Genomic DNA, 27,173 nt, shown 5'->3' on the forward strand with positions numbered 1-27,173 from the left:
TAGCGAATGTCACTAAATTTGAGTCAGGCCAGAAAGGGTGAAGGCCCATTAAATCCTTGAAAATATTATAAATAGGTCAATGTTATCGCATTAAAGTGATATCCTCTATTAAAAGTTTTTAATTTTTGTAAGTATATATTTTGGATTGATCAATGACTTGATCATCGGAGAGTTTTCGTCGAATATCTTCCGATGCATCTAGCCTCATTTCATGACATAGGTGATAACCTCAAATTTCATTTGCGTGGACGCTGAAAAACTTCCAAATTTTTGAGTCAATATCCCTTTACATGCAAGCAAAAGGCAGCCATCTACCAAAGCAAAAAGGATAGCCTTCATTGATTTTTCACTTTTAATCTCTCAACCACATTTAGAGGTTGGAATACAAATTGTTGGTGAAAATGAGATTTCCACATCTCACCAATCTTAATTATGAGAATCTTGATTTCAAAATTATAACACCATCTTCACTCGTATGCCACATAACTATGGTATGTTGAGATTATCTCAATTGCTCCAACTAGCCGGATAATTGTTTTTTTTTTGTAAAATATAAATATTTATGTGATATAATAATTTTTTCCATGAAATTTTTTGAATTAGATTCACATATCATCATTTTTTGTTAGAATTATAATTTTAAAAAATGTTTCATTCAAACATTTAAATTAAAGGAGTAGATAGGAGAGTAAATTGAGGTATTAAAGAACTTTATCTCAACGCTCATGAGGTACTAAATGTTTGATCTGTTATATATTTGACTATTTGAATGATCCCTCGAATTCCACGAAACTTTTAACATGATAATTCGAAATGCGTGCAACCCAAAATTCACACGTCGATCTTCTTAATTGCAGTGTAATTTACATTTGTCTTAATTGAATTAAAAAAATGATTATCAAAATCAAATAATCAGATACTTAAATAGCTAGACACATTGTTACATTTATTTGTTACATGTAATTATAATAAAAGTACTTCAACAGACAATTAAGAAACATAGTTGGGATGTCAAATGAAATTAAATCTATATTAAATAGGCTATGGTATCTCATTATTAGTGTTTAATGGCCAATGGTATTTATTTATTATACATTAAATTAAATTAAAAGCATTGAAATACAGATATATGTATCATATCCGACAAAATTATACTCCAATTTAGACGATAAAACTTGAATAATTTGCACATGAAATGCTTAAGCTTGACATCGACTTATATAGGTGCTCAATCACTCGAGCTTGAGCTAGAAATTTGATAATATATTAACGACCATCCTTTAGGCCAGTCTTTAAAATATCTAATAAATCGTTTGACGTGAATGATAAGATATGCTTACACATTCTTATTTCATACAATATTTAGTTTAGGTTTTACAAATGATTAGTATATCGAAAAATAAGTACGACACATGTCGATGTCTAAATGGTCGATCCCAACTATACACAGGACTGAAAGAAGAATCAGCTACCCCTCGTGAAAAGATTAAATACCAACGGCAAATTTGCGAAAGGCAGCAGTTACTAAGACTACTGCTCATTCATTACACACACCAGTAGAGGCCATTTTTCTCTCCAAAAACACACACAGTTTTATCTATCACCCCTTTAATTTTATTTACTCCTCCTCACATGTTCTTCCCTTTATAGAACAAACATCGTTCACATTTTCTTGAAAAGGCCTTCCGTATTCTGTGTTTCAAGAAATGGGTTTCGGAGATTACAAGACATGAATCGAGGACTCTGGGTAATTTGCGGGGTTTGATCGTGCCATATTTCTAAAAGATTTTTTCCTTTTTCTTTTTTGCACTGGTGGGATGTTTCATAATTTTGCCTTTTTTTTTCTTTGTTTTGAAGGTGTATGATCATTTGCGCTGAAAATGGGGAAGAAAGGAAGTGGGTGGCTTTGGACGGTGAAGAAAGTTTTCAAGCAATCTCCTGGTAGAGATTTGCCAGACAAGAAGGTTTGATCATTGTTCAGTAGATTTGATTCTGTGTAAATTTGATTTCTTTTTTTGTCATTTTTGTGTTGATGTAGTTGTTGATAATCCAATTACAAGCACTGCAATCATGCAGTATTTGGTTTTATGGAGAGTTGAAACTTGTAATTTTTCACAAATTATGCATGAACGCTATGATCTACTGTGGCTGCCATTGTAACACAAGAGATTAGATATATAAAAGGGAAAGTTCTTGAAATTGTATTTGTACGTCCAGTCAAATTAAATGTTCAATTTTTAGGCCCATTTCTTGTTTGGACACATTTAGATTATATCCCTAGTGAGTGATTGATTGATTTTTAGTTTTTTATGAAATCGAAGCACATTAATTTCATGAAATTTGGGTCATTCATATGGTCCCCTATCATTATGGACTGAAGGAAAAGTAGCAGGGGATCATGCCCTGTTGCTTTCTTTCCAACCTTGCTATTCCACATCAGATCACATTGATAATCATGTGCTATTTGTTGATCGATCCCTTTTCGTATGATTGCAAAATATTTGATGTAATTTTAGAATATTATTTTGTCATTTTACACTTATTTTATGAAATCTGATGATTAGATCGCGTTTCGTTTGTTGTTTCTTGGTTTCTCATGAGGAAATGGCAGTGCCAAGACTGATGTCAATGATCTTGAAATTTTTACACTCTGGGTTTCGTTGAATCGGAGAAATATGAATACATGCACATTAATTAATGTTTTTGTCACGGTGGATTAATTTTGTTGCTGAAGATATAACATGAGCTGACTTACTACTTATTAGGCCTAAGAAAGTGCTGAATGTAACATGTTGTTTGTGAATTCCGGACAACTTTTCAGGTCGGTAATGAAGAAAAATGGCAGTGTGAAGCACCAGAGGTTGTATCCCTCGAGCATTTCCCTGCAGAAAGTTCTCCAGACCTGACAAATGGGGGGAGCGAGCACTCGTCTCCAGCGGCTGAGGATCAAGATCGTGCTATAGCCGTGGCTGCAGCAACCGCAGCAGCGGCTGAGGCAGCTGTTGCAGCAGCTCAGGCGGCTGCTAAAGTTGTTAGATTAGCTGGTTATGGCCGCAAGTCAAAGGAAGAAAGGGCTTCAATTCTTATACAATCTTATTACAGAGGATATCTGGTAATTTTATCTGATCCATTTTACTTCCAGCAGCATAGAAATAACATTTATATAATGGTGATAATTGGTCCCAACAACACCATTACTTGAAAGAAGGATCTTACTCATTCTTAGTATAAAAGTCCTCCATCTCCCTAAAGTCTAAGCTTTGATACTCGAGAGGGATTCCTCTGTTTTTCCTATTTCTAGAAGTTCTATCAACAAAACTATTTCCCAATAAATATTTTTACTTATATCCAACTTTTAGGCAAGACGGGCATTGCGCGCTTTAAAGGGCTTGGTCAGGCTTCAAGCTCTAGTGAGGGGTCACAATGTGCGTAAGCAAGCGCAGATGACAATGCGGTGTATGCAAGCTCTTGTACGGGTCCAGGCACGAGTCCGAGCGAATAGACTTCAGTTAATCCAGGAAAAGCTTCAATCCAAGCTTGAAAAAGAAGGCAGGCTTAAATCGGGTGGAGATCAACTCATGAAGAAAAGGAATCAAATAGAGAAGTTTGAGAATGGACAATGGGACAAGATGAATCAGAGTATGAGTAAGATAAGGGAAAGTTCTTCAAGAAAATTGCCTGATCTTGAAATGAGAAGGGAAAGGGCTCTAGCTTATGCTCTTGCTTACCAGGTTTGAAATTTTTAAGCATTTGTTAATCTTCATTTTAACTGTTTCAAAGCTGAATCCTTCTCTATCATCGGCAAGAATCTTGAATGTTTTCTTGCATTTTATTTTATTGGTTGTGACCAAGTTAACGAACATTTGGCCTTACAATGTGATCCTGCAGCAAAACGAACACTTTCTACTTCAATCCCACATGAATGGGGACGGAACCGAACTCTATGAACACCGAACGAACAAGCCACCGTGGGGTTGGAACATGCTCGAGCAGTGGATGGCGGCTCAGCCATACTACCCCCGGCATAAGTTGGAGTGTGGAACCACCTTGGATGACATGTCTGAGAAAACAGTGGAAATGGATTATGTTACACAATTGGGCCTAGAAAATGTCAACATGGGCCGATTTAGGGGAGATTCTATCGATTCGAGCCCATATACAGACCGACAACCGCGACGATTGAGCTCCGATGATGTGCCTAGCTACATGGCCCCAACTCAGTCCGCCAAAGCAAGAATCCGAAACCAAGGCCTGGCTAAGCAAAGAAGCCCGCCAACGGCCCAATGGAACTCATCCACCAGAACCGGAAACGGTTTCGGGCTGGGCTACGAGACATCGAGTTCGGGTGGAGGAACGACATATCAGGCACCGAGAAGCCCAAATCCAAAAGATAATAATCATGGGCCCGGTAAGTGGATCCGTAGCCCGGAATCAAGTAGTGAGGAGAGGGCCTTGGTTAGTGCCATGCAAGGTTGGAGACGTAGTTTTGCCTAAATTTTTGAATATTTCTTTTTAATTAATGTGATGAAAGCATAATGTTTGTTAATAAGTTAATATGTTTGTTTATTTATAAACTATAATGCCTAATAATGTTGTGAAATACGTGTATGTGGATGGATATTTATTAAGGGTCTGTTTGGTTTGAATGATAGGATAGTGAAAGGATATGTAATTGAAGTGATAATATATTGAGATGTAAGGACAAATAATGTATCGTGATAAAATATATGATGTTTGGTATGATTTTAATATGATTGATTAATTTTGTGTATTACCCCGAAATGACAAAAATACCCCCAATAATAAAAAAAAATATAATAACTAGTATAAATAATAATAAATGAAAATAAATGTGATAATAATATGATGATATTAATATTAGTAACAACATTGTCATAAATTTTAAAATTTTATTTTTTTATTATGCAGTTTAATTCTCATTTTAACTTTTAAGAATATGAAATATTTTTATAATAAATAGTGATGGAACTCTTAATATTTTTATTATTTGAAATTTAAATTATTTTTTAATTTTTAAATTTAATTTAAATATTAATATTCATTATTTTTATTATTTTATTGATATGTATTTCTTACTTAAAACGTATACTTCATCTTAACTATATTTGTCAATATTAGTTAAATAAATTTGTTTCTTATCATCCATCAATAATTTGTTCTTATTAGATAATGGTATAATTAATATAATATTATTAAATGAATTCATATTACTTTAATTAATATTTCTCATTATTTTATTATTTATTATTTATTTTTAATTAATCAATTTATATGTTATTATTCTCGTTAATAATATTATCTGAAAAATAAATTAAAATTAAAAAATGGGTAGTAAATCTGTTCATTGGGTTTAGCACAATTTTCGAAAAGAACATATATTATTATTATTAATTTTGAAGATTTCATTCACTCCCAGTAGCGTATTGTACAAGACAAACAATTTGAAATTTTTTTTTGAATTTTATATTTATTTATAAAGGGTAGAATAGTAAATATGCACTTTATCCTTGCCCCAACATAAATAATCACGTGGCTCAGCAGGGTTAAATTATCTGCCATTTTAGGTGTACAGTGCGGGCCGTTGACGGGCCATTGAGATAGCCAAAAAACGTACCAAACAAATGATAATGACTGATTATTAATTAATCAACCCCTTATCTTATCTACCAAACAGGCCCTTAGTTGTTGAACTTGTAAAATTTCATCTTATTATCGACAATAATGGAAAATTGATGTATCACATATTGTTTCAAACTTTTGAATTTCGTGACCAATCCAAAATGGATATTAAAATTTTTATTTATTTTCTAAAATTCCGGTCGAAATTTAGAATTTCCTAGAAAGATACCACACAAACGTACTTCCAAGTTCGATTACATGTATATTGAGTGGGTTTTCTTTTTTCTTTCAAGTATCAAGGTATACATATCAATGGCCAACCTGTCATGGTTATTCAGCGTATTCGAGTAAGTGGAGTAGATAAATATTTAACTCTTAATAATAAGTTTGTTTTTTTCTACCATCACTTTCTCGACCAAATATGTTGGTCATGGGGTTTACTCAGTATGTATCAAATGGCAACGACCACGGATTCTATCTTACAAAAAATTAAAACTATATATATGTTGATTTGATTTTTTTTATATATATAATTTCAAACGATTAAGTTGATTTATCTTAAGCATGTTTTATAATATTAAATTACAATTAAAATTTGAAGTTACTAATATAGATTGAACTAGCTAGTACGTGGTCGGTGGTTATTACAAATTAAAAAAAAATTGGCCATGTATGATTGTCGGTGAAAAGAGAGACATAAAGTAATAATTTTTAGTTTCTATAAACAGATAATCTTTACGGGGATCGCTTGCTTTATACATGCAAATTGCAATCCAATAATAATGTGATTCCTTTTCCAGCTTTGAATTGTCCACAGACTCGGACGCCCGTGACAGATCTTAGAAATTTCATTATTTCAAAACTAATTAAACGAAAAAATTTCAAAGAAAATATTACAACTTGTGGTCTCGAACTCGAGATTTATCTATATCAATGGATGGTAGTGCTTTTTATGTCTAGTTGCTAAGTGCTAACTGGTCCTAACTAATGGAATCAGTCTAATTTGTATGTACAAGACACAATAATAATTATAAAAATAACAGTATAAATTATTATTTTTGTGGTACTTTTTCTCGAAACTTTCTTTCTTCTTTTCTTTTAATTGCTTCGGGCATTTATAGCATGATTAAAGAGGATGACAAATTATTATTATTTCATTAAGTACTCATCTAACTTAGAGTTTGGTGGGCCAACGTAACTTCTAAGTCATTTAAAATTTATTGGAAGCTAGATCTTTTAATTTACATAGGTTTCTACAAACTATTTGCTATAAAATAATTTATAATAGTTAAACTAAGTTTATAAGATTTTATAAGCTATTTAAAAAACGTAGGATTATATCTTCTTCTTTTTTTTTTGGAAACCATTATATCTTCATTTTTAAGATCATATAAATTTATTCTTCACTACTAAAAAATCCTACAATCTCTTTTTCCTCAGTCACTCGATTTTTTTGGTCTTACTTCATCTAGTTCACTTTTGACATCACCCAAATTTTATTAGTTTTACTTGGCACATACTTTTAGAAAAAATTTATAAGTTTTTTAAAAGCATATAAGCTCTAATCAAACACTTAAGTTACATCTTTCGCATTTAATAGCAATGACTCAGAGAAAATTGTGCGTATTTGGTTTATTTTAGAGCGGGTAATTTTTACTATGTAAGTTAAATTGTGTGAGACTTTATTAAATTTGGCAAATATTATTAATTATTCATGAATATGTATTTGTACAGCTTGTGATTAGATAGTGATATTTAAATTAAAAAATATCATGCAACTATACAAGATTATATGATTTAAGAAATTGTAAAAAGTGAACTATATAAACTGAAAATTGTAGTTGGAAGTGCAAAAATTGAATGAAAACTCAAGCTTAGGAAAAATAATGAAAATGAAAAGATCGCATTTCATTCATTTATTTTTTTATGACGGTGGAAAAAGAACGAGAATTAAAAGATCTCGTTTGATTTTCGTTTAGGGAATGAATTAAATGAGTGTGGGGAAAGAAAATGAAATATTGAGATGGTTTCTTTGGTGTCCCTATCGTCATCATATAAATGATCATCATATGTTAAATGCATATTTATAATAACGATAATGTCACCAATTAAGTTGGATAGAGAAAAATCCACGTATTTTTAATATATGTATATGAGAGACCCTAAACTTATTACGAGTCATTTACGACTAACATCATTTAAAAAAAAATATGAAGTACTGTTAATAAAAACATATCTTTCTGTTTTCTTAAAATTACTTAATTCATTGTACTTTTGAAAATGGTTTCAAGGGTTTCTACAAGATAATTTTTTTCTACTAAATAGAGATATAATTAGGCACCGTTTGGTTCGAGGATAGGATAAATAATACTTGGATAAGTAATATAATGTAATATAAAATAAATAGAAAATGATAGTTAATTTAGTATTTGATTTGATTGATAGATTATAGTTTATTTGATTTGATTGATTGGATTTTGTATTAAAAATTTAAATTACCATTTTGTCCTTTTAAGAATAAATAAAATATGAATAATATTATTTATAAGGGTAATATAGTAACTTAAATTCAGTGATTTGATTGATTAATAAATGATTAATTATTTGATTGATGTAAAATAAATAATTAATAGATGAATAAATAATATGACGAAAAAAACGCGGGATTGGATAGGATAAATTATACAAGTACTAATTATACTTGTACCAAACGGTACATTATAGTATAATTATTTGATGATAATAATCTACGTAATTAATATCATCCATGAAATAATGTACTATTATAAACAGTTAAATTCAAGCTACCATAAAACATCTCTTAAAGTGAATGATAAATAATTGATTGATTATCCATAGACATGTCAATTCGGTCCGGCCCGCCCCAACCCGCCTTGGCCCGCCATTAGGCGGGGCGCCGGGGAGGCGCGGGCCGGACCAAATTGGAGGGTTGGGAATATCCCACCCAACCCAACCCTTCATGGGTTGTGGGTTGGGCGGGCCAACCCGCCAAAAAATCAAAAAATATTTTTTTAAAAAAATAAATTTAAAAAATTATATATAAACAATTATAAATGACATACATATTTAAAAAATCATTCAAAATAAATAAATCATTATAAATAATATAAATTTTTAAAATTAATCAATTAAACATAAGTTATAATAAATTATATAAGTCATTTAGAACTTATAATCATATATAAAATATTTCAAACAATATAAATTGTTCAAAATTTATCAATCATACGTTAATACATAAAATATTTAAAATATTAATTATAATAAAAACTTTTTAAAAAAATTGGCGGCCCGGCCCGCAGCCCAAACGGGCCAGCCCATTTCGGCCCACCCCTAAACGGGCTGCCAATTCTTCAACCCAACCCGCCATTTTTTAATGGCGGGAGGGCCAACCCGAATTGACATCTCTAATTATCCATTTTGTTTTCTACAATGGTTGACTCAATTTATATAAAATATTATGTCATTCACCGTTGTATATGTTATCCAAATAAGTTGATTTATATATTATTCTCATATTATTATATATGCATCCTTCGTCATCTTATCCACGAGTCAAGCGGTGTAGGATATTACTCCAACAGACTAACAGTCGATCCAATGATCCATGTTTTGCTACATTAGCATTATCAACATTATTATTAATCATATATTGAGATATGAGCTCTTAGATACGAGATTGAGTAATTTTATCATTGATTTGAATTGTAGAACCAAATATTTGACAATCGTATCAGAATTCAGAGGTTATATACCAATTAAAATTCCTTACTTTAGTTTTTAAATTCATTCTGGAAATAAGTGTTCGAATGTGAAAATAATCAAAATCCAAAAATAAAATTATTCAGAATTGATTTTCCTTCGAGTACACTTTGTTGTCATGACTAAAAGGAAGTTAGGCCATGCAATATTACTGTCAATATTTACAGTCACGTCATACACAGTTACACACCACGAAAATCAAAGATTTGGGGCTCAAATTTCGTACCCAATTTTAAGGTGTGTTTAGATGTTTAAAAAATTGAATTTGGAATTGGATTTAGATTTGAAATTGGAATTGGATTTTAAATTCACGAAATTAGAATTTCATTTTGGTGTTTAGCAAAAATTTAAAATATATTTTGAAATTTAATTGTATAAATTTTGGATAAATGATATTTTTTTAAAAAATTTATAAAGAAAACTTAAAATTTATAAGTAAAGTGTATAAATGTATTATTAAAATTAATTTTATTGTTTTATAAACTCAAATCCCAAAAAATTCCGTGAAATCCGACCAATTTTATCCAAATTTCACTTAACTAATTGAAATCATATGAAATCTCATCAAATATCAATCACATTTTGAAATCTCAACTTGTCAAATACTAAAACGATATTTTCAATTTCAAATCTCACTTAAATGCTATCTAATTCCACTAAAACGAAGAATGACCCCATTCTCGAAACAAATGTAGCATTGGAAGTATTAGCTAATGTAGTTAAACAAAAAAAACACTATTTCCGTCTCATTCATTTAGATTATGCATATTTTTACGTAGATTAAGAAAGTGTTTGAAAACGTAAATTTTGTAAATCAATTTTTCATTTTGTCTTTATTTAATGAAAATTTTAATAAAATAAAATAATTATACAAATAGTCAATTATATCAATTTAATATGGATAAAATGGTAAAGAAAATAGGAAAAATAACATTAAATATGAAAACAAAACTATATACTTGGAAAGGATGAAAAAAAAGAGAGTAGTCTAAAAGAGTATGACGCAGAGGATATTCTAAAACAAATTTTGATGTTCGAGTTATAGCAGTAAATGATTTTTTAGTCAACACTTCTTTTGATTTCCTTTGAATACCGCAATTGACCTAATTAATGCGATTTGAAGACTGCCACGTTAGCCTAATAGTTTATTTAGTGCATATAAATAGGTAACGAGAATTGACCTTATAACTGAATTATATTATCTTATCCAAATTTGTAGACATGGAGACTAGTATGAGTATATTTATACACATATAAAACTGGGATTTTTTTTTTGAGAGTATAAAACTAGGATTTTAAGGGGACAACAAAACTATATTATTTAATGTTTCCATTTTTTTTTTTACAAAACTATGTTATTTTATTTATGTTTCCATTGTTTTAGCAAAGGTTAGAAAGGCGTATACTATGTAGTTAGATTCCAAAAATTATGATATTACGAGTTAATTTTGTGAAACGAATATCTTATTTGATTTGGTCCATGAAAAAATATTATTTTTATGTCAAATGTATTACTTTTAATTATAATTATAGGCAGATCGATTCATCTCATCGATAATCCTAAAGGCACTATACTCATTTTACGTTCATCTAAAATCCTAAAGGGACTATACTCATTTTTGCATAAAAAGCACACTCTCTTTCTAAGTCTGGCTTAAGCATCGGAGTGGACCCGCACCTTGGTTGGGGAAGGATAGACTGTATATCGTCCTCATCAGCCCGATCATCTCGTCAGACCCACTTCACTACTCTGATAGCCCGGACACTCATTTTTATCAAACATCATCATGTATTACTTTTGATTATAATTATAGGCAGATCGATTCATCTCACCGATATAAATATTTGATATCATTTCTGGTCTCACAAAATTAATGCTCGAATAGGTTATTTTTAGAAACGAAGTTCGACTAAAAGGGTGTTTGGGAGAGCTTATAAGCTCTTGAAAACAACTTATAAGCTCTGAAGTATTTGGTAAATTTTTTTAATAAACAACTTATAAGCTGTCAATATAAGTTGTTTGACAACTTATAAGCTGTTTTTAAAAAAGTAGATGCACCCCTACTTTTTAAGAAAATGTCTTATTTTAATATTTTGCTTTTCAATATTATCCTTATATATTTTCACGTATGTCCACCATACCCTCTATCCATTTTTAACTTTACCTACACAATCAAAGCTTCCCCTCGCGTAGCCTTCGACTTCTTCTCTCCCAGATTTTCTTCTTTTTTTTTTCTTTTTTTGTTTTCTTTCCTTTTTTTTTTTGCACGGAATCTCTCCCAGATTTTCATTTGTCTTTGACTTCTTCATTTTAATAGATTAAATCTTCCATCTTCATACAGATTTCAACCTTTATCAATTTGTTTTATTTATATATATATATAATTTAAAATAAGGTTTTGTTCAATAATTTTCCTAGAACTTAAAAAACTAAACTATCAAGATATTATTGGGTAATTTTAAAAATATCATTACATTAAATATTTTTAAAAAAAAATTTAAAGCATACGGATTTTTTAAATTAAAATATAAATAATTTTTTATTTAAGTTTAACATTTAACATAAATTTTTTTTAAAAAAATTCGTATATATATAATATTTACATTACCTTCATATAATTATATCATTTTCGTAATTTTGACACTAAAAAGATCTTTTAATACCAAACATATCAACATCTTTAACTTGTTTAAAATAAGTTCATTCAAACACTTTAACAACTTATTTTTTAAAATAAGACCTAACAACTTATAAGTGTCTAAAACAGGTAGTGTTTGCAACCTCTAAAAATAAGTGATTATGAAGATTCTCTTCAAAAGATCTTTTAATACCAAACATATCAACATCTTTAACTTGTTTAAAATAAGTTCATTCAAACACTTTAACAACTTATTTTTTAAAATAAGACCTAACAATTTATAAGTGTCTAAAACAGGTAGTGTTTGCAACCTCTAAAAATAAGTGATTATGAAGATTCTCTTCAAAAATTTGTGAAGAGAATCTTCATAATCACTTATTTTTAGAGGTTGCAAATACTACCTTATAAGCTCCTACAACTTATAAGCTGTTTTTAATAAGTTTAACCAAACACCCTCTAAGTTTATTTTGCTATCATCCCAAAGATAACACTTAAAATTACGGTAGGACTTTTTAGGCAGTTGATAAAACTGGAAACATTGTTTAATTGGTCCGGAAATTTTATGTTTTATACAGATTTGTTTAGCCGATTAGGGAAAAAAAATTTGTTAAGATTGTTGAAACTTGAAAGCAAATATTGATTTATTGTTGATAGGATTTGAACAGGAGAAAAAAATGGAAACAAGATTTGTGATTTGAATTATGTATGTATCAAATGTAACATCTATACATCATAATATTGTACTCTCTCTCGTTTTTTTACCCCAAATTGTTTTTTATAAAACTTTTTACCCCAAAAATTGAATGTTGCTTTTTAATAACATATTTTTTTTTTGTTATCGAACATATAATCAAATTTAGAGTTCAAAACCCATAAATTTTTAAATCTCACATGAAATTCAAATTTTTTATTTGTTTATTAACATCAGGATTAATCCAGCACCATGGATGTATTTTTAAGTAAATAACATAACACAAAAACTCATGCAGACGATCATTGGTCAATTTTGTGATATATATCTCTTATTTGGATCATCCATTAAAAATTTATTTGTTATGTCAAAAATATTATTTTTTTTATTATAGTTATGGGTAGAACTGACCCGTCTCACGGATAAATATCTGTGATCGTATCACAAGAGACTTACTTAATACTTATATAGTTTTTTTTTTCCTTTTTGAATTGTCCCACATATATAGTTCATCAGTTTCTACATTAATTTTATCATTTTTTCCACTAATAATATACCATTGTTAACCGAGTTTTAGAAACTTGATTCTTTTAAAAAAATAATTAAATAAAAAATGAAATTTTTTTTGGAAAATTTATTTTTCAATATATTTTTTTAATTTATGTGAAAAATAACAAATCATTCTAGCTGTTCGGGATGGAAATTTGAACAATCTTGCTTCGACTTCCTCAAAATTTGTAAAACTTAATGTATACACTCTTCATCATAAAACAAAATCTTTAAAGAGGTATACGATTTATTTGGTAAAACTTCTTTTATTTTTCTCAGAATAACTCCTCCCTTAAATTTTTTTATTACTTTCAAAATGGTTCTTTGAATTTATTTATTGGTGGATTTCACTATTTAATAGACTTTATCTATCATTCAATTTAACTTTATATAAGTTAAAGTATTAGTACTGAAGTTTTTTAGGATTTTTTTAATTTAAAAAAAGTGCCCCTCTTTCATTGTTTTCCTTAAAGCAGTTTTTTTATAATCGGGTCGATAATCGTACTGAAAAATCTTTAAAAATTATTCAATCGATCTGATCGATTCAACCAGATGCTCGGATCAGAATATTATTATATGACATAAAATAATAATATAATATAGTAATTAGTATTTTTTATTTTAAAAATATTAAATATATGCATATATATAATAAAAAAATATATTTACCAAAATTTAAGATCTAAACAACAATATATATATATATATATAATCGAAATATCAAATTTAATTATTTATATATTTTATAAACAAGAAATAAATCAAAATAAACTTAAATATTACTAAAATACTTTTTTTTTTAAAAAAGTTAAGCCAAATAATCATGTAAAATGTATATATAATCAAAAATAAAACTTTTATATTTTAAATATATGAATACATTTTTTTGGAATGAATATAAGAAATAATTCATTTTTAATGAAAAAAAATTAGGTAAACCGATCGCTCCAGTTTTAAACTGATTTACTTGTTCAAAGTTGGTTCAACCGATTCTTGAACGGGTTTGACCGTTTCCAAGCGGGTTGACCAGAAAAAAACGGTTTTTGAGATTGCTTCGGACCGAACCGAACCCGTGACCGATTCGCTGCTAAACCGATCCGATTTTAAAAACATTCCTTCTAAGTTTTCAATTATAATTTTTTTTTAAAATTTCGTTTTAGCTGAAATTTCTCTTTTTAATAAATTCCAATGTGAACTTGTTAGTTGGTTGTAAACATTGGTGTGGTATCTAAATATCCGATCCAACAATTGTAACGAGGTCACACGAATTTTGCATGTAATGCAATTCATTATTTTAAATGAAAAAATATAAGTGATGGTCTTACAAATCATTATATCATGTGTTTGGGTGTTATATCTCCAATTTAGGATTGAATAAATTGTTTAAGAAATCCCGTTCCAACTTCCAAGTGGACCAAACTTTTGGAATGCCATGTAATTAACCAATTATGCTCTCTTTTTTAATCAGAAATGTTTCACTAATGAATAAATAACCATATGTTATTTATATACTTCTGCCAAACATACAAGTGAGCGTCAAATTTTCCAGAATCATTTTTTCATTTTTTGTGAGACTATATCTATAAGACGTGTCCATCTAATTCATATCTACAATGAAATATTATGCTTTTTTTTATAAATCGAATTAAGTAGGAGATACGCCTTGTAAAATTGATCCGTCTTAAAATTGATCCATGAAACCATGTTGTGAGACTCTTTTGTGAAACTATATCTATAAGACGTGTCCATCTAATTCATATCTACAATAAAATATTATGTTTTTTTATGAATCGAATTAAGTAGGAGATGCGTCTTATAAAATTGATACGTGTTAAAATTGATCCATGCAACAACGTTACGAGAGTTTTTATGTCTTTTATATATTATATTAGATAAATGAATACAACTTGGAAAAAAAAAGGAATTATTGAAACCATAAATATTCTTGAAGGACAAAAATAAATGTCACTGAATATGTGCCTCATATAATTCATGGCCCCCCTGTGGTAATTTCTTCAAACTCAGTGCTTTAAATCCATGTTCCTTGTGGGGCTATATAGAGCAGCCAAGCCAACCTGGAAAGAATACAACTTATATATTATTATCAAAGAAAATTCTTGATACTCTGATAAAGATGCAGCATTATTTTTTGTTTATCAACTCGATTTCCTATGTATCAATGGCGACAAAATTACCTGGAATCTGGCGCATCTTGCTCCTTACATTCAAAGCCGTAAACTGAAGCAGAATGGGAAAAAAGGTTGTTTGCTAGAGTGGGGTTTTTAGGGGGTCAGCACTGAAAACCAGGGAAAAGAAATATTTTTATTCAGTTTTTTGTTTTTTCGGTTTGCCTTTTTCTGCAATTCTGTTATACAGTATACCTTTTTTTTTTTTCAAAACTGATTTTGCAGTCCTTCCACGTGTAAAGTTCATGCCTTTGGCATTCTCTGATGATTTATGTTGGATAATTGGAGCAAGAAACAGATGGTTCCAGCCTTTTTCAGGTGGGTTCTTCTGCTTAGCTTGTTTCTTGTAAAGCAGAAATTGATTCCCAAAAGGGTTCTTCTTTTTAGGTGAAATTAATGCCTGCCAAAAGAGGGATTCTTGAGTTGATTGAAGTGCACTTAGCCTCCAGTTCTTGTAAGTTTACTTGTTTTAGTTAATTTCATAATTTGTTTGGACATTAGTTGTACTGTTTAATTTGAGGAAGTTTTTCATATTTACTCTGGTTTTCGGGTTCTGTGTCGGGGTAAATATAATTTTGTTTGCAGAATCGAATGGATAATACGTATAACCCTTGAATTTATTGAAAGAATTCTTGATTTTGTTCCAGTTGAGGTGGACTTTTTTAAATCTTGATTCCCTTATGTGGCTTTTGTTCAGAGGTGGCTGATCTAGAAACCGAGTGATGGATGAAAATTGTGTTTCTGAAGAGAAAAATGATGGATTATATCCGATATTTTACGGTGTTTCTTGCGCATTTTTTGCTCTTAAATTCTTGCCAGAGCCTGAAATTTGTGATGCTAGATGGTCAGAAATAAGAAATAGGATGCTTCAATGCAGTGCCCATCTTCTGGGATTGCTAGTTTGGAGAGTTCAAAGAGAGGAGTCTAACAATAGCGTTAAAACTCAGCTTCTCCATAAGCTGGAGAATGCACAAAAAGAGATACGAGAATTAAAGAAACGGCGAAGCGAAGATGCAAAAGCTAATGAAAAAGTTGTGAGCATAATTTCATCCAGAGAGCAGAAGTGGTTGGATGAGAGAAAGAAACTTAGGCAGCAAATAGGCGCTTTACTGAATGATCTTAGAGTTCTTGAGAACGACAAGGATACGGATATTTCCGAGTTGAACGAGAAATTGAAAGAAAAGGAGGTTATTTTGTTGTCAAAGGATAAATCTTTTGATGAACAGCAGAAGAAGAGAGAAGAGGTTGAAGAAAGGCTACAAAAGGCTGAAATCCTAGTTGAGGAGTTGAGAGAAAACATTAAGCATGAAGCTCAACGTCATTCCGGTGAAATTACAAAGCATAAAACTGCGTTTATTGAGCTCGTGTCTAACCAAAGACAGCTCGAAGCAGAGATGGGTCGAGCCCTTAAACAAGTTGAAGCAGCAAGAGAAGAGCTTGATTCAGTATTAGATCAAAAGGAGCAGTCTATATTGATGACTCAAAGATTATCTATGGAACTTGTTAAAATGCGTAAAGATTCAGAACAGAAAGACCAGATTTTGTCGGCTATGTTAAGGAAATCTAAATTGGATACAGCTGAGAAGCAAATGCTTTTAAAAGAAGTGAAAGAATCAAAGGCCAAGAGAAAGCAGGCTGAGCTAGAAACAGCGAGGTTGAGGGCCGTTTCTGTATCGAAAAATGAGAGAAATTCATTAAGAAATATGTTATCTAAGCAATTAAGTTCAAAGTCACATGCATTTGCAGGGAGGGCCATGATGTCTTTAGATGCTGGGAATTTCAGATCTATGAAGAAGGACTACCATCTAGAGTATGAAAAACCCGAGATGAGAAAAGGGCTCGAAGCTGTTTCCCTTGTATCTGATCCGTATTCAACTGATGGAACGGAGGAAACACGTAAGATCAGTTCTTGATAGTTTGTTATATAGTTCTAATTGTTTAAATTCTAGTTGTTGAGATTTTTTTCTTATTGACTTTGCCATTTGGATGCCCTAGAGTCAACATCTGATGTCGAGCACTTGGAGAATTGGGTCAACTCTGAGGCAGAAAAGTATAAGATTGCTATTGAGCAAAGGCATTACCTTGAATTAGAAGCTTTTGCAGAACAACTGAGACTCAAAGACGAAAAGCTAGAAGCATTTCGTTGGCGTATGCTAAGCATGGAACTCGAATCAAAGAGGGTACAGTCTCATATTGAAGGGCTAGATCATGAACTTACTCAACTGAAGCAAGAAGAGATGAAGTTGAAAGCCACACTATTGGACCGGGAAGCTGAATTACACAAACTTAAAGAGCAATTGCAATTGCAGTTCAACCCTTCAAATCTCCATAAACTAAATGTCAACCCCTCTCTACACGATGCAGTCGCTGTCCGCGACCCCGTTTGGTCGAATGTAAAGGTTATTAAAAGAAAACCAGGACAGAGAAAGCCAGAAATGAAGGCAATAGCTGAAGAAATTTCCAAGGAAATGGAGAATGATAAGGCTGATCATATCCCATCTAACGAACCGCTCAAGGATATAGTATTGACACTTCAATCAGGGACCAATATTTTCCAGCAAGAGAGTGTCGGGTCTGAGGATGTTGCAAGTTCGGAAACATCAACATCAGTAAGCCAAGAATCAAGCAACAAAAGTAACTGGAAAATGGATATCCACGCTCTCGGTGTGTCATACAAGATTAAGAGACTTAAGCAGCAATTACTCATGCTCGAGAGGCTTACAGGAAAGCAAGAAAGTAATGAAAATGGTGGAAACAAAAATGGGGATTGTGGACTGAAGGGATTCTATCCTCTTATATCACTCTTGAACAAACAGGTGGATCGATATCAGTCACTTCAGACCAAAAACGATGATCTTTGTAAGAGAATGGTAAGCTCTAATCCGTAAGCATAAGAACAAGAAGTTTATCTTAATTTTGCTTACTTTACATTAGATGTTTATGAGTCGGTCATCTAATCTTGTCCTCTTATCCGTATATATTGCAGCATGAGAACAACCTGAATTTGAACAGTGGAGTTTCCGACATTGCTAAAACAGAGGATGAAACCAAAATACTGGAGCAGTTTCTCGAAGAAACCTTTCAACTACAGAGATATATTGTCGCAACAGGTCAAAAACTGATGGAAGTGCAAGCCAAGATCGCATCGGGTTTTGTATGTGATACAGAAGACATTGAAAAGCCTGCAACATTCGACATGAAGCGGTTCGCTGACAGTATTCGAACCCTTTTCCGAGAAGTTCAGAGAGGACTTGAGGTACGGATATCTAGGATCATTGGAGATATTGAGGGAACCCTTGCATGCAATGGGATCATACATCTGAAAAAATAGCTCTGACCTGTTAATAACATGAAGAAGAGGTCAATATTGTAGCAAGAAGTTTTAAGGTATATTTATATCTCACATGCTTTAAAGCTTTTATACTAAATTTGTATAGCTAGCATAAGATCTCGTTTTCAATTTATAACTCAAGATCATTGATATTTCTTATCAACTTAATTTCTTGAAATGTGCGTTAAACCTCATGATTATGGTGATTATTTGTGTCAATGGCATTGAAATGCATCTATTGTTTGGTTCAAAATCATTCTTCGGATTGATCGAGTTTAGCTACCTGATGAAATATACTCGGTATAAAACAATTAGTCGTTGGATTGAACATGTCTTTCAAGTTTCAACTACTATATCATTTTGTGTTTCATTTGTACAGTATAAACAATTCCTTTGGCAGACCTTGTCTGAAAATGTAGCTTGAAAAGCACAATTTCTGCCTTTTGACATGAATAGCTATGTTCTTCAAATTTTGGTTGCATGTCATATATAGTCCGGCACAGATCAACTTTGCTGATGCAAAATGTTTACTTGTATGATGTGATGTGATGTGATGTGATGTTTGGAGGACAAATAAAGAGTTGTGTATAGATCACTTTGATAATGCATTGATGCCAACTCTAGGCAAAAAGGGTTCTAAACACATGTTATGTTTGGTCCAAGCAATGCACAAGCACATGCATTTGAAAATGTACTTCCAACTACCTATATAGGGATTCATGTTTGTTATAGATTTTTTTTGGACAAAACACAATTTTCACATTCTTGAAGTGAGAATAAACAACTTTGGTTCGATTTGTTTCAAATTTCAGTCTTAGAATATCAATATAGGAGACGAAAACTGTAAAGAGATAAATAAGCAATATCGAATTGAAATTTTTTTAATACATTATTAGAAAATGTGTTAAACTATATATTTACATTAGTTGAAACTTGTATCATTTATAGTGATGGAAAATGCTGTATTTCTCGATTTGTTCCGTGGAGAACTCGCATGGAAATGAAAAATTTTACCTGATGTTGGTCCACAGATGGTAATAATAATAATAATAATAATTAATTAATTAATTAATAAACACAAGTAAAAGATAAGGAATTATGCATCATGATTCATAACGATACGTTGTGTCTGATCTTTGGATTATATATATGAAATGAATTTTTACTTATTTTGATTATATGAATTATTTTGTCATTATATATTTGGTATTATATATAGGGGTGGAATAGGGTCGGGAATCGTCCCGTAATCCTCATACCCAATTCTCCTCTAAAAAAGAGTCGATTTTTTTTTTCTCCCGATCCCCTACTCGACATATTTCGGGCGGGATCCCGTCGGGTAGGGACATGGAATCCCGAAATTTTTTTTTCATGCTCAAGATCATTTCCTTCAAAAAACCAAAAAACGTGATTATTTTATAAAAATAATATTTAGAAACTTATATTTCTAAATAAAAAATAAATATTCAACTTAAAACATATAATATTAAAATATTTTGGATAATACTTCAAAGTTTTGTCAAAAGAAGAAGTGCATCGCATAATTATTAATAAAATATTCTAATACAAATTAGTAGATAAATTTTGTTAAATAGATTGTCAAATGACATCTTTTGTTCTACATATTTGTTCTAATTAGATAATTATAAATATGAATTAATTAAATTATTTATTAATTTTAAAAAAAAAATATACAAAAACAAAATGTCATTTTATGATTCTACAATTTGATCGTTCCAAAATAAACAAATATGCGAATTAAGTTCACAATTAATTGTTATATGAGTTGAAATCCAATAATATTTAGCTCAATATATTAATAAAATTCTTAATAAAATATATTATAATATTATTACGAGACGGATCGGGAATCCCGTCGGGATAATGTTTTATTCCCGATCTCTCTCCCGATATTAATCGGGATGGAAAAAATCCCGAAAATTCGTATCGAAAAAATTTCGAGTTGGGATTTTTCGGGACGAGAATGGGATGGGATTCGGGAAGGGTCGGGATTTCGGAAATTTTCGCCACCTCTAATTACATATTCATTTATAAATTAATGGAAAATGATCAATTCGAAAATATTTCATTGGTTCGAATAAATTCTAAATGAATTTCAAATGTATTTTTTCATAAACTTAAAATCTATTGCTTATATTTTTATTTTCTATTTCATATTAATTTAATTAAGATAAATTTCAAGTTTTGTTCATAAGTAAAATGCTAATTTTAAAATGTGATGTATTAATTGATTTTAACCAATAAAATTATAATCAAAATTAAAACTGTTAAAACGGGCTGATAGAGCGGGCCAACCCGCAACCCACCAAAACCCGCCAGTTGGCGGGGCAGACCGACCCATTAATTTTTAGTTATATTTGGCGGGTTTCGACGTGTTGGCCTGCAACCCACCATAACCCACCATTTGATGGGGCGGGATGGACCGGCCCACTATTTAGGTGGGTTGGAAATTTCTCAACCCAACCCACCTATATAGCGGTGCGAGACGAGTTAACCCAACAGACCCAACCCACTTTAGCAGCTCTAAATTCAAACTTCGTAGATTTGAAATTCATTGAACCCTCAACATCGTATAGAGCTCCATTAATTCACACTCAAGATAAGGAGCCCATTGAACTGGATACGGAAATGTCCGTAATTGGATTATTCTCTTCTAGTGTAACGTCCGGCCAATATATCTATCCATCTCTTCTATTATTATTATTATTTATAAATATTCGAGTGTATTTTCTGGTGTTTTTTAATGTTTTTTTCGTAAGAAAAAGCCTTTTAAAGTTTTGGTGAGACTGAAATAAATGTTGGATTACATTAGAATAAATAAAATTTACTTCTACTGGTGACAGATTTGAAATATTAATATATATTAAGTATTATGGATCGGAGTTTGAAATATGATATCCTACACATATTGTATTGAAATATAACTAACATTTTTTTAAAAAATAAGTGAGTTAAATTGAAAATAATTATTATGGGACGTTTGACAATGAAATTTTAACTATTAAATTAATTAATTAAAGATTATTAAATGTATCACATTGACCATATGAATAGCCCCTATAACACAAATGTGTTCATTAAAAGGTCATAATAATCATTCAAATATCATAAATAGTTGGAGTATGTAGCCGTTACAATTACAAACTCACAATTCATTCATTTTATTTTTTAGTATTCATGTGGGGGGAGCCTTTCCATTTTCAAACAAAGCGTAACTCAACCCCAACTCCCCTCAAATCTATATATATATATATATAATATATACACAAAAATATATGTGTATACAATCTCCAAGCCAAAGATAACTAGCTAGCTAGCTATTACAAGTTCATGTTGTTAATGTAATGGGGTTACAAGTAGATTATCACTATGAGAATGGCCCAAACTCCACACCTAAACTCTCTTTATCCAAACTCCCAACCAAGCCAAGAGAGCCGATTCAAATGCTGACACCACCACTCCACCAGTCTCTTTCCGTTCCGTTCCGGTGGGAGGTGGCGCCGGGGAAGGCGAGAGCCGCCAACGCCACCGCGACACCACCGTATGCCACGGTTGCACGTGGTCTGCCTTCCAAAACCGTGGCGGCGAGGCGTTTGGACTTGCCCCCAAGATTGGTGATTAATGATGATAGCAAGATTGCCATGATGTCATCACCCGTCACGGTTCTCGACGGGCCTTACGTCGGCCGTTCGCTGTCGCTAGCATGCACGTTCTCGTTCCGGAAAGGCGTGGTGGCGGCGGCTACCCGAGAAGAGAGTGCGAGGCTTAAGAAGAGGGGCGGAGCTAGAAACTCGGGTTCGGGACGGTGGGGGAGCTTTGAGGAGGAGGGGAAGTTTTCTCTTAGTGATGCTTTCAAGAATGAAAAAAAGATCAAAAGATTTAAGAGGAGGAGCTTCTTTAACTTATCTAGCATGAATTCTAATACATGGGTGAGTTTAATTCTAATTAATTTATACATTTATCTTACTTTATTAATTTTATGTTTAAAACGAATGGTGATCGAACGCATACTTAAGTATGATTCAGTTATTGAAACATTTTCAACTTAATAATTCAACTATCTAAATTTTTTATTATGAAATTACATTAAAAAGTGATTATATGTAACTATATATAGTATTTCAGATTATTTATTTATTTTTTTGAGAATCTAGTATTTCAGATTGTCTTAGGATTTTAGACTCGTACGATTCTTGCATTGTATTAATCAGACCAAATAAATTGTGTTTCAGGCTGATATTTGTGCAAGTTTTAAGCACGTGGTTCTGTGGAGGCGTAGGCGATGAGAAAACCAGAAGTCTCGATGAAATTTCCACTTGAAACTGAAATGCCATGCATAGGAGTTAATAATTAATGTTGCTTTAATTTTTAAGCTTATTCGTGCATGTGTTGGCTCTTCAAGATCTCTTCATCCTTACTTTAGTTAATTGGAGGATGTTTCTTTTAGTTTATAATTATGGGATTCAAATTTATAAAATTGAATATACATAAACATGTGTATCATATATTGATTAAAAGTTATATGTACGTACGTTTAACTTTAAGATTTAAGATTATATATGAAATTAATTTTAATTCAGTTACGTTGTTTATCCTTTTTTAGTACATGTATATTGAAATATATATTTCCAAGCGCATGATTGTATAGTTAAATAAATGAATTTAGATAGCTTAATTTAATATTACCATAATATATGTCCAAAATTGAAAGGAACTTCAAATCATGCGTGCTTGAAATGCAACACCTCAAGTGTGTGACAATAGCTAGTTAGATAATATTTTTTTTAAAAGATTTCATGGCATCATTAAAATCTAATTGTCTAGCTACTTCGTTATCACATGCATATCTTAAATTCCCATATAGAGTCTTTAAGAGTCACTTTTCATGCATAAATATTATATTATATTATATATATATATATTAAAAGACCATTATAGTCATTTAAATCTTACTTTTGTTGGACAAACGGTTACAACTATATATTTAATTTCATTACTCGTGAAGAGAGCCTAGCCTCTTCATGTTCAAATCACTTTTAACTCCCACCCTCTTAAAAATCTAGCAATATATATACACACACAAAAGTCACAAATTATGTATATGTGATGTGACGTGATTATGTTATAATTACTCCAATGGGCTTGGAAGTAGATTATGGCAATAAGCACAAGCCAAACTCCACACCAAAACTTCCTTTATCCAAATTACTCCCACCGAAGCCAACTCATGAGCCGATTCAAATGCTGACGCCTCCGCTTCACCAGTCGCTTTCCGTTCCATTCCGGTGGGAGGTGGCGCCCGGGAAGGCGAGGTCCAGCACCGATGGCCCCGTTACATGCGGTACGGCGGCGGCCAGGCGGTTGGACTTGCCTCCTAGATTAATGATGTTGAACGATGATAGTAAGAATATTAGCATAATGCCCTCGCCCGTCACGGTTCTGGACGGGCCATATGTTGGCCGTTCGTTGTCGCTGGCATGCACGTTTTCCTTCCGGAAAGGCTCGGTGACGACTGGCCGGGAGGAGGGTGCGATGCGTCAGAGGGGCGGAGCTAGAAACTTGGGTTCGGGGCGGTGGGGGAGCTTCAAGGAGGAGGGGAAGTTTTCCCTTCGTGATGCTTTCAAGAATGAAAAAAGACTTAAGAGGAGGAGGAGCTTCTTTTACTTATCTGGCTTCAATTCTAATATATGGGTGAGTACTTTATGATTTTGCCTAGCTACAAATATATATATATTAATTTATTCCTCATTTGTTTAGTTTTATGATTCAAAACAGTAGTGATCGTTTAAATAAACTAGTACACGGAGCATATATATTATTTGAAATTAAATATTATTTTATAAACTTGAATTTAATTATAATTTTTTGTTTAAATGTTAGAATAATGTGATAGTGGTTAGGATAATGGGGATAGTGGAACAAAATGTGGAAAGTTTTTGAATAAGAAATTTACTTTTTTGGATCTCCATTATTAAACATCTTAAAAGAATGATAAATAGTAAATTTGAAAATATATTAAAATGATCAAATATAGTTTTTCTATGGGGTTTATGTATTATAACATAGTAAAGATAACATAGTAAATATATATATATAATGTCATATATCTTCTAATTAGCCCTTATTTAAACACGATTATACACATGACTGTGCACATCACCATGTGTGTGTAGTATATATATCAAGTTTTATGGTATTACATAATACATATTAGCAACGACACGCAAAGCGCGTGTGCATCATAATATTTATTATTTTATATAATGTTAGTTTGTAAGATATCAGATTTCTTGTTATGATTTTTTTTATTATTATCATAAATTTTATAATAAATAATTTAAACAATCGACAAAGATTTTGGAAAAATGAGATCGAGAACACGGTTGAAGAAACGTGGGTGTTTGGGTGGCATGGGAAGTGGGCCGTGATTTTATATTTTGGAGACACATTTGGGTCGGTAGTTTACCTAATTAAGGGAGTTTTCATATTGTAGTTGTAATTTATGAAGAAGGGTAATTTAGTCTACACATTAAATTGACCATGACAGTTTTTATAAGGTGTTTAGCCATTATTATATAGTAAAGATATACACTTCTATCCTATATGGAGAAAACTTATTCACAAGTAAAAAGGTTACTACGATCCAATACACTGATCGAATAAGTTATATATCGATATAGCATGCATAAACTTTACCCATATACGTACACAAACAATTTGTAAGATTTAAGACTTGTAATTCGTGCATTATATTGCATCAAATTATTCATTGTGTTGCAGGCTGATATTTGTGCAAGATTTAGGCATGCAGTTCCATGGAGGCGTAGCTGATTTTTTTTCAGGAGAAAAAAAAAAAGAAAAAAGTCAGAAGCTTTGATGAAACCTCCGTTCCCCAAAATTTCCTCTTTTGTGTTTAATTTCTTTTATTTTGTGAATTACTTAATCAATGTTATGTTTATTTATGTGTTATAAATTAGGTATTCAAGATTATCTCTTGACCATCTTTCAATAGGATGTTTAGATATCCTCATGTATTTTTTAAAAAAAATATATTGTGGATCCAAACGTTCCATTCATGTTCGTTGGTTATCATATCATAGAGATTAAGATTACAAATAACTAAAAATTACTATTTATTAAGTAATTATGGAAGCTAAAAAAATATTTATCTTATATGTGAAGATATAATTAATATCATTTATTTCAACAACTTATTGTTACTTATTTTGTGATATACATTCAATTTAAAAATTAAATGAAAAATAATAATATAAAACTCGCGAATCGACTCGAGCCACGTAAATTTTGAACCATGTTATAAGAATTTGCAACGATCAAGTTTGAGTCGTACACACCGCAACTCAATTTAAACTTAAACGAAGCATACAGAATTTCAATTATATTCGACGACAGTTTAATTTTCAAACCATCTTAGTTAAGATAATGAGCCCATTGGGCTAAACATGAAAATATCCATGGTGGGCTATTCAAGCGCTATCTGGCCCAACACATATTTTTCAAAGCTCACGAATTTTTAAATTTTATCTCATTTTTTTTCTCAAATTTTTTTTTTTATCTCATTTTAATATTATATTATATTTTTATTTAAAATAATAGAATGGTTCAAATATGTATTTAGGTATCTCATTACAGTTGAGTTAGAGTACATTTTTTTTCTTCCAATAGTATGCAAGTCGTTTGCTAGCTCAATAAATTAACTAATATTGCGTTATGTGCTTGTATAAGTATTTGTTTTTTAAATTAAATAAATTTATTTTTGGACTTAATGAAAAAAATTGTAATTATTTTATTTTATATTATAAAATAAGGGTATAGTAGTGACTTTTTTTGTATTTGCTAAGAGTATAATAATTTTAGTATAGATTAATATTGCTGAGAGCTAATTTGATTGTGTTTTAGATCATCTCCAATCCAACACTAATTTGGTGTAAAACGCCAAAATAATGTTGGATCCATCCCTCCAACCGAGACTCCAAGTGCTATATTTAGCGTTATATTGAAAGAATGCTACAGTGGTGCACCACTGTAGCAATAGCCTTAAGTTTTATTTTTTTTATTTTAATTTTTGTAACTTGTAATTTTATTTTAATTTTCAATTAATAATTAAATTTCTTATTTTTATAATTTATTTAATTAAATAAAATATAATATTAAAATTAAAAATTATAAGTTTAAGTATTTAAGATAATTATTTTTTATTTTTTTAAAATTATTTGTTCAAAATATTTAATTATTTTTTAAAATTAATTTCAGTATAGAAATTATTAAGCATATAATTAATGTATTGATATTTTAATTTATGTGTTAATTAA

The 27,173-nt window shown here is 30.9% G+C and overlaps 4 protein-coding genes across 5 annotated transcripts; all 4 read left to right on the forward strand.

Annotated features, from left to right (window-relative positions):
* The first annotated feature begins 1,499 nt into the window (after nucleotides 1-1,499).
* On the forward strand, nucleotides 1,500-4,716 carry LOC140865356 (protein IQ-DOMAIN 21). Its single transcript, XM_073269970.1, has 5 exons — nucleotides 1,500-1,747; nucleotides 1,858-1,964; nucleotides 2,822-3,112; nucleotides 3,360-3,731; nucleotides 3,889-4,716. The coding sequence occupies exons 2-5, from the start codon at nucleotides 1,881-1,883 to the stop codon at nucleotides 4,492-4,494; spliced, it is 1,353 nt and encodes a 450-aa protein (XP_073126071.1). The 5' UTR covers nucleotides 1,500-1,747; nucleotides 1,858-1,880; the 3' UTR covers nucleotides 4,495-4,716.
* A 10,550-nt stretch (nucleotides 4,717-15,266) lies between these two features.
* On the forward strand, nucleotides 15,267-19,003 carry LOC140864063 (uncharacterized). 2 transcript variants are annotated; one of them, XM_073267965.1, is made up of 6 exons: nucleotides 15,267-15,565; nucleotides 15,714-15,806; nucleotides 15,876-15,942; nucleotides 16,186-17,384; nucleotides 17,484-18,358; nucleotides 18,475-19,003. In XM_073267965.1, the coding sequence occupies exons 4-6, from the start codon at nucleotides 16,211-16,213 to the stop codon at nucleotides 18,817-18,819; spliced, it is 2,394 nt and encodes a 797-aa protein (XP_073124066.1). In that variant the 5' UTR covers nucleotides 15,267-15,565; nucleotides 15,714-15,806; nucleotides 15,876-15,942; nucleotides 16,186-16,210; the 3' UTR covers nucleotides 18,820-19,003. The 2 variants fall into 2 exon arrangements, with proteins under 2 accessions (XP_073124066.1, XP_073124065.1); XM_073267964.1 differs by having other exon boundaries at nucleotides 15,267-15,562.
* A 3,181-nt stretch (nucleotides 19,004-22,184) lies between these two features.
* LOC140861727 (uncharacterized) lies at nucleotides 22,185-23,126 on the forward strand. The gene is made up of 2 exons (XM_073264745.1): nucleotides 22,185-22,769; nucleotides 23,073-23,126. The coding sequence occupies exons 1-2, from the start codon at nucleotides 22,185-22,187 to the stop codon at nucleotides 23,124-23,126; spliced, it is 639 nt and encodes a 212-aa protein (XP_073120846.1).
* Nucleotides 23,127-23,970: 844 nt separating this feature from the next.
* LOC140867790 (uncharacterized) lies at nucleotides 23,971-25,801 on the forward strand. Its single transcript, XM_073272852.1, has 2 exons — nucleotides 23,971-24,531; nucleotides 25,621-25,801. Exons 1-2 carry the CDS (start codon nucleotides 23,977-23,979, stop codon nucleotides 25,669-25,671), a joined length of 606 nt encoding a protein of 201 aa, XP_073128953.1. The 5' UTR covers nucleotides 23,971-23,976; the 3' UTR covers nucleotides 25,672-25,801.
* The last annotated feature ends 1,372 nt before the right edge of the window (nucleotides 25,802-27,173 follow it).

Source organism: Henckelia pumila, chromosome 4 (assembly GCF_033568475.1).
Source record: "Henckelia pumila isolate YLH828 chromosome 4, ASM3356847v2, whole genome shotgun sequence".
In the NCBI taxonomy this organism is placed as follows: Eukaryota; Viridiplantae; Streptophyta; class Magnoliopsida; order Lamiales; family Gesneriaceae; genus Henckelia; species Henckelia pumila.

What these genes read in the sequence shown, in the direction of transcription:
- LOC140861727 (XM_073264745.1), top strand. Translation starts at nt 22,185, where the DNA reads ATGGGGTTACAAGTAGATTATCACTATGAGAATGGCCCAAACTCCACA. An exon ending in GCATGAATTCTAATACATGG is followed by an intron (nt 22,770 to 23,072) that starts GTGAGTTTAATT and finishes ATTGTGTTTCAG; the next exon opens with GCTGATATTTGTGCAAGTTT.
- LOC140865356 (XM_073269970.1), top strand. Translation starts at nt 1,881, where the DNA reads ATGGGGAAGAAAGGAAGTGGGTGGCTTTGGACGGTGAAGAAAGTTTTC. An exon ending in GAGATTTGCCAGACAAGAAG is followed by an intron (nt 1,965 to 2,821) that starts GTTTGATCATTG and finishes ACAACTTTTCAG; the next exon opens with GTCGGTAATGAAGAAAAATG. An exon ending in CTTATTACAGAGGATATCTG is followed by an intron (nt 3,113 to 3,359) that starts GTAATTTTATCT and finishes TCCAACTTTTAG; the next exon opens with GCAAGACGGGCATTGCGCGC.
- LOC140864063 (XM_073267965.1), top strand. Translation starts at nt 16,211, where the DNA reads ATGGATGAAAATTGTGTTTCTGAAGAGAAAAATGATGGATTATATCCG. An exon ending in TGATGGAACGGAGGAAACAC is followed by an intron (nt 17,385 to 17,483) that starts GTAAGATCAGTT and finishes TGGATGCCCTAG; the next exon opens with AGTCAACATCTGATGTCGAG. An exon ending in ATGATCTTTGTAAGAGAATG is followed by an intron (nt 18,359 to 18,474) that starts GTAAGCTCTAAT and finishes TATATATTGCAG; the next exon opens with CATGAGAACAACCTGAATTT.
- LOC140867790 (XM_073272852.1), top strand. Translation starts at nt 23,977, where the DNA reads ATGGGCTTGGAAGTAGATTATGGCAATAAGCACAAGCCAAACTCCACA. An exon ending in GCTTCAATTCTAATATATGG is followed by an intron (nt 24,532 to 25,620) that starts GTGAGTACTTTA and finishes ATTGTGTTGCAG; the next exon opens with GCTGATATTTGTGCAAGATT.